Here is a 15,093-nt window from a genome sequence, read left to right as displayed (position 1 = left end):
CCTTCACTCTCGGCTAAATCCATCTGGATAATGGGAGTGGGAAGGGGAAGATGAGGTAGAAGCCCAGTTGTGGGTAGGGGAAGATAAACTGGATGGGTGGATGATTCTGGTAAAAGGGGTGGGGGGGAGGAGGGCAAACATTTTAGGAATGAATTTCCTGTCTCAGTTCAAGGTAGATCTGTCCAAGGGAAAACTGTATTGTGCTGCTGCCTCAGAAAGTGAGGTGATTGCAGGAGTCCCCAAGTCAGTGAAGTGCCAATCTAAAAGTACAACAGAAACAAGGGTAGTAATTGAAGAGTACAAGGTAGGTGCAGCTGGAGACCCCTTCTTTCCGTCCCAGTACCCCTATGGTACCAAAGCACAGAAGGGTCATGAGAAGACTCAGGGGGTGCAACAAAGGCTGAATACATTGTAAAAATAGGGATTTTAAATCCCAATTTCTGTGGAAGTCCAGGGGCATGGAGTATGTGGATGATAGAAACCCCTTGCAACCTTGGGGGTTGGACTAGATGATCTTTAAAGGTCCCTTCCAACCCAAACCATTCTGTGAACTGTAAATCCATGTTGGTTTATGCTTTTGACCCCTGGAAGCAGGCACCGCTTGAGCAGCAGCAAATTGATTACGTGGGCCCCTCGATGAGGTTGAAGGAGGGTTTGTATTAACTGACTTCACCAGTAAGAGAGCACAGACTGGACAAAAAGCTGGCACTAATAAAATAGATATTCACCTTGGATCCCAATATGGGTCAGCCACAGAAGTTGCATGGGATACAAATGGCACCTTTGCAACCAGTGTGATAATAGGGGGGTGCAGCTGTATTGCCTGATGGGCTCTTAATTGTTCAGATGGTGCAGATTTAGTTTTGGCCACCAAGCAGATCCAAAACTAAAATCATACCATCCACAAGTATCCACAAACCCTGTAGGACAGTGTCCATATTAATCCTGTAAGATGGGGAATTGATATGTGAGGTATGAACCATTCAAGAATACATCCAGAGCGTGACCTGTATGTATAGAGGTTGTGCCTCTCTTATGATTGCAAAGTCTCCATCCTTGGAGATACTCAAAAGCTGTCAGGAGATGGTCCTGGGCAACCGGCTGTAGGTGACCCTGCTTGAGCAGGGGGTTAGACCAGATGATCTCAAGAGGTCCCTTCCAACCCCTACCATTCTGTGATTCATTCTATGAAAATGGCAGCAACGTTGAATCATACAAGAAGTAAATGGGTAACAAACTTCGGCCTGTTGTTTGATGCAACAGCAATGATAACTACCTGGGATAACCAAATGTGGCACGTGGTGAAAGCAACTGCCAAGTTAAAAAAACAAACCAACAAACTATAAGGGATTAAATTCAATAATATTTCTATGTATTGTACTCAAGCTCAATTGTTAGCTCTTACAAGAGCTTTTTTCAGTTGGATTAGCTCTGTTCTCATGGCTAGTATGACAAAGAGGTCCCATATTACAAGGAAAGTTTCACCAACTGCTGTTGCAGATGGACGACTAAATGAAACGTATGTACTAGTTCCGTGCAATTGGTTGTGGACCACAGGAGGATAGTGGCACACGTCGGTGAAGCAGGTCAGCGTGGGAACACGGGTGCAGGCTGTGTATGCATTGCCTCACCTGTAATGGGAGAGTGGGAGGATAACATGACCTCTGTGGCTCCCGGAGAAGACCAGAGATGTGGCATTGCATCTGTTGGCGGTGTACATACTTGCCTGTTCTCAAAAGCAGGGTTTTGTCCCAGACCGAGGGACTAATGATGTCTATGAGCTGAGAGACCTCACTGGGATGAGGCATTCAGACAGCATGACGGCATACAGAAGGGAGCCAAGAAACCAGAGAGCAGACAACAAGTTGCAAGCCTGAGGACCACCTTGGCAAGTAAGGATCTGTCAGAACTGGAGACTGAAATGGTGAACTCTGCATTGTTGGTATGACATATCCATGGGTTGGCTTCTGAAAGCTCCTACTATGCAGCACTTAATGCACTTAATCCTGTACTTGGTTTTAGTTATGATAGAAGTTATGTTGTTCTTTATCCTTCTCGATATGCTTTGCTTGTTTCAAAAGGAAAGAGTGTACTTGCATACCCAGTTGAACATCTGACATGCACTGCTAGCCTAACAGTCATGATGGCTTCCAGCTGGAAGGGATTGAGCTTACGAGCACCCAGAATGGTCTGAATGTCCTTGGAGGGGGTCAGGCAGACCAGGGGGTGGCTTGTGAGCAAGAGGTCCCACTGGAGCATGCAGCCCCACAAAGCAGAGGCCACAGTAGTGCTGGCAGAAGGGTGACAAGTGCCTCTGCTGCTGCTCTGCAGTATGTAAACTGCCAGATAAGGTCCTGTTAGCACTTGGTCAGCTCGCATGGGGATCGAGGCTAATGTGGAATAGCTCTGTCTAGTAATGGCAGGAGGTAAACTAAACCCAACGGGACAGCTACAGGGGAGTTGTGGGAAGCCAGGCTGCCCACAGTGGGTACTCCTGCCAGTAACACTGTGTAAGGCTGCAACTGCCTGGTAATGGCATCAGAGGTACCCCGGTTAGGCATGGCTGCAGCAAAGCCAGGGCCTATGGGGAGGAAGTAATCAGGGGCAGGTTGTTTATTTGGCGGTGATTGGGGTGGAGGAGAGGAGGTGGCAAAAAAGTGAGGCCTGATGCTGAAGAATGAAGGATGAGGCTCTGAAGACCAGAGGCCTCATGCTAATGGTAGGAGTGTGGACGCCTACGGCTGGTAGCAACACTGACCTGCAGACTCAAGCCCTGGGAGGCTGGAAGGCATTGCCTGGGACAACCCACTGGGCTCGCTCCATCAGGTCTCTGGCTGTATGTCGTGGTGTGGGGGGATGAACCTGCACCTTGGGACTTACAAAACTGTCACTGAGGGTTGGCCATGCATGAGAGTCATCAGATCTGAGATTGAGAGCCTGTAACTTCACAGCTGTGCCTTATGGTGTGCATAAATACATAACTTGATCAGTGGTATGGTACTTGGGTTGTTGATTATTTTTCTGTTTTGCTAGTTTCCTCATAGTGTGTTCACCAGTCAATAAACAATGTGACTCAGCTATGTCACGGGTAACTGGTCGGGAGAGGGGAAGCACACCTCGGCACACCACGGAGCTGTAGTCCATGCCATGGGAGTGCTGCCTGCCACGAGCCTTCTTCTAACAGGCCTGGGCATCTCAGAGAGGATGTGGAGGACAAGGTCTGACCACCACATGCCCAGGAGCACCATTAGTGGTCTGTCTGTGCACAGAGAGGTAGAAATCTATGCAGTGGCCAGGCAGAAATTACTGATAACCGTGATGAACCATCAAGGCTACTGCAGGTTCCCCGAGTCCTCCCACTCTGCCTCATGTTAAAGAGCGCCACTGAGAGCCTGCCCAAGCGGTCACAGTAGACGTGGTTTTGGGTGAGAAGCCCACAGAATCTCAAGCTGCCTTAGAAGAGCAGCAGTCCCTCAACACAACAAACAAAAATATGTTAAACTTCTAGAAGAATGAAAGTAAAGGTCTGCTGAGGTTGGGTCTTATATGATGGGCAAATTAAGCCTATCCGTGAAATGTTACAAATGAAGCAATCCACACTAATTTCAATTGGTTTAAAACTATGATTCTTACAAAATAGTAAAATTAAGGTCTAATAAGGATGTTCTTCTCTGGCAATGTAATTCTGTATTTTCCATAAAGTACCCTAGCAGCAATGTACTCATGCTTTTTGGCAGATACTTAACTTTTTTAAGTGAAGGTTAATACATTATTGCCAATTCAGTGAGAATCTGCCTCTCAAGCATCAATACAATCACAAGAAGTAAGAGAAATGGGTGTGTACTAAAGTCAGTAATTATTCAGGATGCTCCTGTTTTGTGTCGCTTCAGTTAATACTAGGTACCACATCTGTGAGTCAAAACCAAACCTCTCGGAGGTATGCACACTTACCTTCCTCTCTGAAGAATAGCCTCAGCTCCAGTCGACACCTCCACTTAAAACCAGACATACCAGGTAAACCATCTGCAGTCGGTAGATGGCACTAAATTATTACTATTGCTTGTATTTTTCAGCTAAGTCAGAAGGCGAAATAAAACCACAACACTGGGTCTCGGCTCCAAAGGACTCGGGCTGTGATCACGAGGGGAGAGGGAACACAGGGAGGTAAGCAGGGAGGTGGAGGGGAGATGCTCACGGGCAGGTGGTGCACACCAAGAAACCTGCTGCACTTCCTCAAAGGTAAAGCACCAAGCGGTCCTGCCAGCCCTGGCTGCACACAGCTCCAGGGAGCGTACAAACGCTCCTGCTGAGCAGGTGTGCAGCTCAGGTGCTGCAGAGACACAGCACGTTAATAACCACCACACTCTAATCACAACATCGGTCTTTATGACTTTGCCTAGTTTGTGAATCATCTCCGTAGCCAAAAGCAGGGACATTTTACCACTGAAAGAATATCACTTAGCTGGAAGGGGACACAACCTACTGAAACTGAAAGAAGTGTATAACAAGGCTTTCTTTTTTGTTTTTTAAAGTCTGATTAAGCCTGATTCTTTCCACTTTCCCTCATGCATCAGTCTTGATGCATCAGCATCAAGTATTGTGGATGAGGCAAGTGTGAAAACGGTAGCGTGCATCTTTTCCCCCCCTCAAACTGACACCACTAGAGCTTCCTCGTACAGTACCAAATGAACCAACAGACCAAACATCAAACAAGCAAAAGTCAGCATTTCCACACGTGTCGCCACGGCCACCCCCAGCACGGAGCTACCCCAGCAGGAGCCAGAGCCAGGCAGCAGGACCCAAGGGCAAGGTCTTGTGATGGAGAAGAGCACGCATGCCCCAGTTGCCACCCTTCTCCCTACTGGGAGTGAGGATAAGGCCAGCTCCATCTTTGCTGCTGTCTCCTCCCCAGAGTACACAAAGCTTCATTTGTGGTAAGGGAGGGGAGAATTAGACAACCCCTCGCCAGCCTCTCCAGCTAGGACCTGCTGAACAACTTCAGCTGTTCTCCCTCCCCCTTCACATACAAAGGGACACAACAGACCCGCTGCTGCGGGGACATGCGCAGCAGTTGTATTTTTACACCTGAAGAGTCAGGAGACCAATTTCTGCTTTGTGTCTTTGGAGCTACTCGTGCCTTGTAGTTGATCTCTTCCACGCGCATTTCCACAGCCAAGTGCAAGGGCTCAGCACCATGCTGAAGTCTGTCTGTCCATCAGAGCCAGAGAAGTGACCCCTCTGCAAATACTTAAAACCCCCCAAGGCTCCCAATAAAATCAGTCTCAAAACACTCACATCTAAAATTAAAGTTTATTTCAGTTTTAGAAAGAAACAGGGAAATAAGTACATGAGTATCTTAAAGTTACACAAGTGACAGTGTATTGTTTCTTTTCCATGTGTAGTTCCACTACTGCTTGGCACTTTGAGATAACGATATATTTCTCAGTGCCTTTTAGATATTTTACAATACACACAGAAAAACAGCTTCCAGTGGAAACCCAGGCAATATTAATCCACCTCAAAAATCAATGCTTTTTAATTTGGTTCAGTATAGAAAAGACACATCATAAACACAACCCAGGCCGGCAGTGTGCACATAACGCTGGTGAACAATACCCTCTGACAGCAGGCAGCTGCCTTCCATGTGTGCGGCTGTGCAAAGCTGAGGCTGCCTGACCCAGCAGTGCTTGGCAGCACACGTGCTGTGCAGCACATCATCCGCCAGCACCAGCGGCAGGTTTTGACTAGAGTATTTAACCTTTTTTTTTCTTCCACCTACACAGCTAACCCAGCACTTCTTTGCAGATGCAGCTCCACGTGCAACCGAAGGGAACTTTGCCTGATGAAGGAAAAAGGACTGCACTTCGCTTCACACGTTTGGTCAAAAAGTATGGACCACTGATTGACAAAGTGCACAATCAACAGACTATTCACCTGGTGCATTATCTATCTGGAATACAGCTTATCAGTATGAATACAGGATCTTTTTATTAACTTTTTTTAAAGTAATGGTAATATTGATTTACTTGGCTCAATTGAAAGATTAAATTCTTTTTGCCACTAAATTCAACACCTTTTCCACTTAAAGGGTCTTTAATTCCCATGCAGAGGACAGCACTGTAAGCACAAGTGACTGTGCCTGATGTCAGGCCAGTGTTTGAGCACTTTGCTGGACTGGGACTAAGGCCATCGATTCCTTGCACAACCGAGCACTGCAGAGATGTTAGAAGAAAAGCAACAACAAAAATGACTCTGAATTTAGGTACTCAGGTTGAGAAGTCAGTCTCCCTGCATATGTTCAGTACGGCAGGGAAACTCATCCTTTCCTCTTAACTGATTCCATACGGTAGGTAGGTAAACTAGTTTCCCTACTTCAGCATGACACTCAGCTGCCTCTCAGTGGGAGGTAGTTACTCCAACTGACATTCTTGTTCAGAAAAATGTGTTAGATGGTGAAATTATCATGTACTAGATCTAGCTAAGCAGTGTTTGTTCTCAAAAATACTGAATTAATAAGGAAAACAAATGCCTTCGAGAAATGGTGGTTAAAATATTTTATTTTTTATATCATAGAACATACTGCTGTTTACTTTAAATCACTTTAAAGGCACACATTGTTAAAAATACTTCAAATTTACATCACATGTACAAATGCATAAAACAGATGTACATGTCACCAAAAAAATACAATATGGCTTCATAAGGTTGAGGCGGGGCTGGGACAATTCAACATATATTTAAATTTTACAGGATGCTGTTAACACTGAAAGGACTGACTAGAACAGAAAAGAATGGACCTAAAACACTGATTATGTTACATAAACAGTACAACACATCGAATATACAACATTGAGCATTCGTGTATGGATTCATAGGATTGTTAGTTCGGCAAATTCATCAGGCTTTCCAGTGCCACTGAATAAACAGTGCATGCATATGATCTGCCGGTTTGCAATACTGGGAAGATAAATTGCAAATTTTCCTTCTACAAACAGGCTCCTTGAAGAATCTGCTGATATGCTTTATAAAAAGAGTGTGAAAAAGTAGACTGAAGGTATTAACTGGAGAGAATAACTGAATAATGAACCGACAACTTACATGGTAATCACTTCTGGCTAAAAAGCATAAAACATTAAGTCTGCAAGAATGCTCCATGACAATCATTTAGCATTAGTCCCACCCAAGTTTAAGGCTCATATCTAAAATTTACCTTAGATTTGTTTTCCTTTGTGTAAAATCACCTGAGCACAGATATCGAAGATCTACAGCGCTTTTAAAATATCTGCAGATACCTTAAAAATCTGTAGATAACTTAAAGCAAAACATCAATATATTGAATTCTACCAGCTAAAAATTCTCAAAAAAACCCAACCAACAAAACATTATTTTGGTAGGTCAGTAAAGCCACGAGAAGAATGAGCTTAAGCTTTTGCTTTCATCTTTTAAAAATGTACATAAAATGTAATAGAATTATTCAAATAGGACTGCTTAATTGTAAACAATACATTAAACCTTTAAAAAAAATCAGGAATCAAAATCCAGGCAGTCACTCTAGTCTTCTATAAATTGTTTACAAATGCTGCTTTTCCTCTTGCTAGAGATGGCTGGTGATTTCTTAAGCACTGATAGACGGAAAATAAAAGGACCTGCCTCCACTGTATTCTGTATTATCATTTAGACTTTGTGTCCAAGAAGTGTGAATTGCTGCCATTCTCACTTGCTAAGGTTTATTGCCTGCACAACTGTACAGCCCAGATCCAGGCAAGCACCTAGCATCGTCTTAAGAGCTCTGCAGGATCAGGTTAGGTTTAATAGGTTTCAAGAGAAACATGCACTTAAATGATTTGCTGCACTGGGACTCATAAAATTTTCGAAGTGCAAGGCAGAAAAGCATCAGGTTGCATGGACAGACCAGCTCCCAGCAAGTCAATGCCGTCACAGAGAAAAGCGTTAGACCCTTAATTTCATTAAAAAAGCTTGAAAAAAAAAAAACACTGCACAGAAGATACGTGTACGTACTTTCAGCAAACAAAAGACCATGTGGGACGATTTCCAACACAAGGCTTTGGAAATACACCCTACTAAAAGTGGTTTGTTGATTTTATTGAACTGACTGAAAACAACAAAGAAACAAAACGCAACATCACTTTTTCCTCCTCCTGCCTCACACACTGGTTCCTGTCTTCCATTTCCAAAAGAAATTAATACAGATAAAAACTTCACTTTAAGCCATGAGCAACGGTATGTGAGCCTGAGGAGCAAACGGGACTCTGCCATTCAAATACATCAGGTTAAAACTTTGATATGACAATTGCAGTTATTTGTGTTGTTGAACTGGGACTAGCTGATTGCAGAGGGCACTTCACAATCATTGACAATCCTCAATACAGGGTACCAAAAAAATTCCTATGAAATACAAACCTAGGATTAAAAAAAGACTGATGATGGATGGCTGTCCTGGAAAATCAAGAAAGAAAAAAATCACAGCAGTTTGAAGTACCCATAATTCTACGTATAAATAGCAGGTAACCCAAACAAAATGCTACAGCTAGTTTGAAAAACTAAATTGAACACTGCTTTTCTATTAAATAGATTAAAATATTCATCCACTGAGAAAATTACATTGATAAATAAAATATTTTCATGTATCAAAAATGAGGGGCAGGTACTATCAATTCCAGACTTCTTGTCCCAATAATGAAAAGTCCGAGAAACAAAAGTAAATTGTACAGTAGTTCTAGTCTCTTAAATTTACAATACTGAATCCAGCAGGGTTTGGCTAAATAATACAGTTTAAATAAGCTAATCTAAAGGAACAGAGTGTCCTGTAAACATCCGACACAAACCACATTGCGTTCTGATGGCGTGGCTATACCTTCTCTATGCAGGAGAAAGACAATTCAACTGGTGGTGACGACAAGGGATGCAATCTAAAGGCAACGTTCCTGTTCTTCAGTAAGGCTTGTAAAAAATTTGAGCAGTGTACATATGACAGCCTGTACAATTCTGAAATTTTTGGAAAGCTCTTAAGTTTAAAAAAAAGCCTAAATGTTTTAAGTATAAAACACACATTGAGAAGATGTCCTTCTAAATTATGTGTAAAAGTGTCTGGCACCAGAAATGACCACTAGGTATTATTATACCTAAGGAAAAAAAGCAAAGATCACTCAAGACAAGTGTCCCTGAACTTCAGAGCAAATGCAGCCAATTAGGTTACTTTGTGTTGTTCTGTTCCTCTGGAAAAGGTCATGAACATACACTCTTTAAGCTGTCTGTACTACATCATCAGCGATATATATTATATATACAGTATGCATATATATAATATATATATTTGTGTACATATTTCTTTTACCTCAATCTGGAATCACGTGGTTTCATGCAACACACTTACCAGCAAACCTACTCATTAGATCATAGCTGGTGTAACTTTAGTATCAATTTTTTTAGTATACAGTGATTCAGCATTGCTCAGCATCAATGATCTCTGACTCGAATCTTCATCTCCCTCTTCTTTCAGTCCAGTTCACATTTGTTGCCTCTATCACCCTTTTTCAGCCACCTTCTTCACATAGTGCCTCCACTTGATGTTCAATGCTGAGACCTTACTTCTGTCAGCTTCTGAAGATAGCTCTGTGCTGCTGGCATCGAGAGAATAAACTGAACTGTCCTTTGACCTATTCGGTAGCAGCCGTATCCCATCAGTCCAAAAACTGTTGCTTTTATGACAAATTTGAAAATCTTACTTGAAGCTGATGGAGGAGGCACACTGAAGCAGAACACAGAAAACAATGTTAACAATGAAAGCAGTGGGAAAGAACAGGCATTTTCCTATCAAATCAAGGATCTTTTCTCCCCTTCCCCCTTACAGTGCGGGAGACTTTCAGGTAATAGATGTGTCATGAATGAACAACGTATTCTTTCACATTCAAGTGCTACATCCAAATTAAACAGTAACAACAACAAATACAAAAGCTTTTTCCACTTATGTGTGATGCCACTCTTAATGGCTATGGACCTTGACTTGCCCATCACCCAATCAAAATAACTAAGACAACATCAAGACTTCTTGAAGAATACTAGAAGTTAATATTGTTTGTTGAACTGTTTATAACATTACTATGCATATCTCTGCACAGAGGCAGAAGTCAGAAGACACAGAGGACGCAGCCTAAGTCCAACACCTGTACAGTCAACTCGCTGTCATTCAGGGTAACGGAGGAAAACAGCTTGGATATTCCGGGTAACGCGTGTCAGGACCTGGTCAAGTTTGTGTGGCCAAAAGGGGCGACTCTGGAGCGAGTCTGACCCCTGCACAGATTCGGGGCGGTGTTTCACCAAGGTGATGCCAGGCAGGCATACCAGCCTAGCTTGCAGCTTCCAGCATGAGCCGGCAGAGGCCAAGCCCCTGCAGCGCTCTTGGCCTCTGCAGCTGTAGAGGACAGTGCAGACAAATCAGAGAGGCTTTGCACAAAGCTGTCTCCGGTCTGGCAGCTATTGCTGGCTTTGAGATCTTCACAGAGTCACTTGGAAGTCTCTTCGCTGGCCACCCGGAACCAGGAGGGCAGAGGACAAAAGGCACACCAGGTGTACTCCTGCCTTCAAGCAGTCTTATTAACTCAGCGTACGAAGCAGACAGTTAATATTACCTTCAAAATAAAGCTGTCTTTGAAAGCACAGCAACAGGCACAAGTAGCCCCGCATCTTCACTAACAGGCTCTGCAGTAGCTCAGCTGGCCCTGCACCCACAGAATGCCTACACCGCAACTCGGATAATCCTCACAGGGGATGGGGAGGGCTCTGTGTGTCTTCTCAGAGCCACCACAAGTACTCATTTATTTATATCTAGAAAATGTTTCTCATGTATTCAGAAGCAATCAGTTACAGTAGTGCAAAAACATTATGGGCACACTCAAACCAGGTTAGATGTGCTGAGATTAGGATACAACTAGACTGACTTTGGATCCATGTGCTCAAACTAGGGCAAAGTTATTACTGGTAAGATTTTGCATATTAAGGGAATATACAGGAAGAATTTTAAAAAAACATACACACTGAACAAAGGATGGGGTAAAGTCATCCCTTTACACCTTCTTAGATGCTTCCCTACCTATTTTTTCCTCAATTCCAGTCCCTCAGCACAACTTAAAAAAAAAAAATCAATTCATAACAGCCTGAAGCAAATAGTAAGGTACACTCAGAGTCAGGTTCAATGCATGAACTTAAAAACTGGAAGTCTGAGAGATGTATATGTTTCTATCCAGATGATTTCCAAGATCACTTTGCAACTTGTAAAACCTAATTAAATACCTGTGAAAGTTTTTAAAACTTTTCACTTTAGAGAGGTGACAACCACTAAAACAAACCCCACCTGTAACTGCAGTGCAACAGCACGAGGGGTAAAAAAGTTTAATGAGAAATGAGTCTCAAACACTGTAATCTTATGTCATTTCCTTCATATTATTTTAGAAAGTCAAGTTAACGCAATACTCATGTCTTATGAAAGATACTGGTAACCATTCCACTTAGTTATGGCACTGGCATGGTAAAGACAATCAAGTCAAAGAGCCGGAACTTTGATGAAAAAGACCCTCTATAGGTAAACTTGAGGACACATAGTCAGGCTTTTGGCTATTCAGTTCTGTAACATCAATGATGCAACCAATGCTATCTGTACAGTTACATGGATCGGGGCAACTTCATTTTACAGGTTATTTGCGAGAGTGCAGAGGGATATGGACATCTAGTTTGTGACTTCCAGGTGGGGCTTAGCCTTGAAAAAGACTTATAAAATGGCTAGGCAAGGCCATTTATATTTTTCTCTAAATCGTATTTTAGATGCCTAAACACACCGTTCAGGTGGGGCACAGTCTTTTCTGGTTTTCAGAGTCTCTAAAGAGATGGGTGAGGTGCTTACATAAACACAGTAAACGCATGTGATAAGGTAAAGTGCCAATATTTGAAAGGCTCCATTATGCTAAACCACCGCAGACCAGTACTACCAGGTCATACTATAATCCCTCCTACATTTCTAAACTACTGACCTTTGTGGCTTTATAGGATACACATAGTCTGAACATTTTGGTTCTTCAGTTCCTTCTTCTACAAAGCACATACATCTATTTTAATAGGTACTTTGGAGTGAGAGTTCACAAGATACATGGCTTAAAACAGCCCATATTTAGGTATACATGTTAAAACATGTTATTACTTATAAATATCTACAGTTAAAAATAGGATATCAGCAACTGTGATAGTAAGCTTGCCACAGCCAGCAGTGTCCTGACACAACAAAAGCTTTGAATCCAACAGTTTATAGTTACCTAAGCTAGACTGGAAGCCTGGTTTTGTTTTCACCATCTTCTACAGCCCTCATCTGAATTCTCATTTTAAAAGCCTTAAATGTGGATCAACAAATTTTCTTTTTAGACATGGGCATCTTCTCATCTCTACTTCCCTCAATATCCAACTGTTTAGCTTTCTTCCTTTGATATTTTCTTTTCCTTTGCTGCAAGCACAATCTGCAAGCACCGCACAGCGAGTCAGTGAGCTGACAGGGCAGTGATGACAGCAGTGATGTTCATGCTGGGACAAACAACCAAAAAACCCCAAACAAACCAATCACTGCTGTCTTTTAGCAACAGAAGCTGTTATGTCACCACATAGGAAAGGATAACTGTTACCTCATTATTTCCTGAATGTTTAAGTCAGAGTTCCAGTTCTTTTCAATTCCAGGTACGTGACCCATCCCAACAACACCAACTACAACAGCTGGGATATATTTTCTAGGTTCAGCTTAGAAAGAGATGGAGAGAAAGGAACACATTAGTGAAAGAACTAATTTCAAGCTATAAATAAATAGGTAATGTGTGAGATTACAAAACTGAATTTTCCAAGAGGTAGGGACTCTTATGACTAGATACTAAAACTGTTACATACTAACAGTTAATGCTCATCTCATCTACTGCCTCTTAGGTTTGTTTCAGTAAAAAGACCTGGCCAGGGCTCATAGTCCAGCCTCAGAGTGAACAGCTCAGCAGATGCAAGCTGAATTCCTTCCCTACGTGGGTCACGCTTCTGTACTGCTTATCAGGAACAGCCCTGGTCTTTGCTGTCTCCCGAACAGAGAGCTTTCTCCACCACTTTGGACAGTGGCAGCTGCCACACGTCCATATTGTGACAAGACCTGGGCTAACAAGCAGAACGAACAGTCGGAGAACAGTGCTTGAGACCACACCTGCCCTGTTTACTGCTGCAGACCTGGGCTCAGCAAGTAACAGCAAAACCTGTACTATACGTGTGCAGCAGCTAGCCAGTCACCATTAGACCACTGCAACACATGCCAGCTCTCGCCCTCACCTCCCATCTGCCATCCAAATTCCACAACGCCCAGTGGAAGTTAAAATGTCGTTCCTGAACATTTTGGGATTACCTCCCCCTCATCGGGGAAAAAAAAAAAAGGCATCATGCCACAATAAAAAAACAACTCACAGAAAACTTTTTAAGTAACAGTAATCAAGCTGTTTTTCTATGGGGAAAATTATACATAAATATAAGTTCCACTGTCTTGTTTTAAACATCCACCCTTGATTTTTCCAGAAATAAGTAAGCAAAAAAAATCCGAAAAGCACTCCCCCCCGCCAATGAAGCAAAACTATTGAAAACATTAGAACTATTATTCACATTTTCAAAATTCTTTCTTTGGATTTGCCTTTTCTCAGCCTATTCTAGGGTTGCTCTAAACCAGAGCTGCAACCACACCACAGGCAGAGCACAGCACCTCAGCAGAATGGGCTGTCCACAGCACACCACATCCTCTCCAGCCTCCTGGAACCTATACATTCCTGTCTGCTTCTGGGCAGGACTCAAAGATGACACCAGAAATGTTTAAAGCTCTGCCTGAAACTTTGTCCTGCAAGAAACTTTTATCCCTCTCAGAATATTTTGTGTGGAGTAAATATAGAACGAAAAACTAAATATGAAAGTTTCATTTGCAAGCTCTTTGGAAGAGCTCACCCAGGCAAATAGTCAGACAAAGGCTAGGAATGACAAATCAGACCTAGTTTAGGAATGTATCAGACTAAAAGTATATTTGAGTCCTGCAAATAGTGTCCAGGAATTTCCCCTTACTATGTCCCTACAATAGCAAATGATTTGGACAATGGTGATGATGCCCTATTTCTGCTCATTTGAATTGTGGGGGTTTGTATTTTACTATGAATCTTAAGTATATAATTTGCCATTTTCCCCCCTTTTTTCTTTTTGCCTCTCGTGAGCATGAATGCATAGAATAGATTATACATATATAATATAAATGCACAGCTTCTAAACAAAACTGTCTCTGGCATTGTCTCTTATTAACTAAGAGACTGAGATACAGGACTATGAATCAGGTAGTCCCTCACATTCTTGTCTTTTATGGTCCCATCTTCTATTTTAAGTCCTTCATAATGCATATAAACCCCTTCCAGTTTCATAGGCATTCACTAAACCAGTGATCCAGAGGCTTTTAAGAAGGTAGATTTAAAAGGAGAAAAAAAAAAAAAGAGCAGGGGAACTGCTAAACAGTTCCTCTTGTGGCTCATGACCCAGCCAGGACCAACAATAAATGTTCAGCCTGCTCTTTAGATCAAGTAACTGAAATGCAGCTGTGCCTCCCTTCAGCCGCATCAACTGAGCTAACAGGAAATACTGTGTGTTTGGACAAACTTTATGAAGGCAGCATTCAGGTAATTCTAGGCAAGGGAGATCCAAGAACACAAGTGCAATCCTCTCACTGTTTCTGCAATCACAAGACAGTGCCAGAGGTCTGCACTAAAGTGATTACAAACGATACCTTAAGACAGCAAATAAGAGGTAACCCATATCTCAGTATGCTTATATATAGGAAGGGCATGCAGATCACATACAGCAGCAAAATACTTCCAAAGGCTAGAGAAATGCAATTATTCTGTATCCTTATACCTTGCTGAAACATGCAGAGTCACACATTCATTGTCATCACTAGCTGCTCAGGAATGCATTTCTTGCTTGAAAAACGACAATGAATTTGGTGAGGTAACAAGGTGGAAGTGAGATAGGGAACCAAAGTCT

General features: G+C 42.5%; 1 protein-coding gene and 1 long non-coding RNA gene across 6 annotated transcripts in view; one reads left to right on the top strand and one right to left on the bottom strand.

Moving 5' to 3' along the window:
* The first annotated feature begins 1,399 nt into the window (after positions 1-1,399).
* LOC129203588 (uncharacterized) lies at positions 1,400-5,927 on the top strand. The gene is made up of 3 exons (XR_008576085.1): positions 1,400-1,892; positions 4,074-4,164; positions 5,806-5,927. It is a non-coding gene; the product is annotated as an uncharacterized LOC129203588 (long non-coding RNA).
* Positions 5,928-6,181: 254 nt separating this feature from the next.
* TRABD (TraB domain containing) overlaps positions 6,182-15,093 on the bottom strand; it is a 36,762-nt gene continuing 27,850 nt past the window's right edge. For all 5 annotated transcript variants that reach the window (XM_054818278.1, XM_054818259.1, XM_054818250.1 and 2 more), the window contains 2 exons: positions 12,684-12,795; positions 6,182-9,769 (listed from right to left, as the gene is read on the bottom strand). In XM_054818278.1, the coding sequence (XP_054674253.1) occupies positions 9,592-9,769; positions 12,684-12,795 (290 nt within the window). In that variant the 3' untranslated portion in view covers positions 6,182-9,591. The remainder of the gene's footprint in view (positions 9,770-12,683; positions 12,796-15,093) is intronic.

The sequence above is a fragment of the Grus americana genome, chromosome 1 (genome assembly GCF_028858705.1).
Source record: "Grus americana isolate bGruAme1 chromosome 1, bGruAme1.mat, whole genome shotgun sequence".
In the NCBI taxonomy this organism is placed as follows: Eukaryota; Metazoa; Chordata; class Aves; order Gruiformes; family Gruidae; genus Grus; species Grus americana.
Note: the sequence above shows the minus strand (reverse complement) of the source record. Positions and strands in the feature narration are given on the sequence as shown.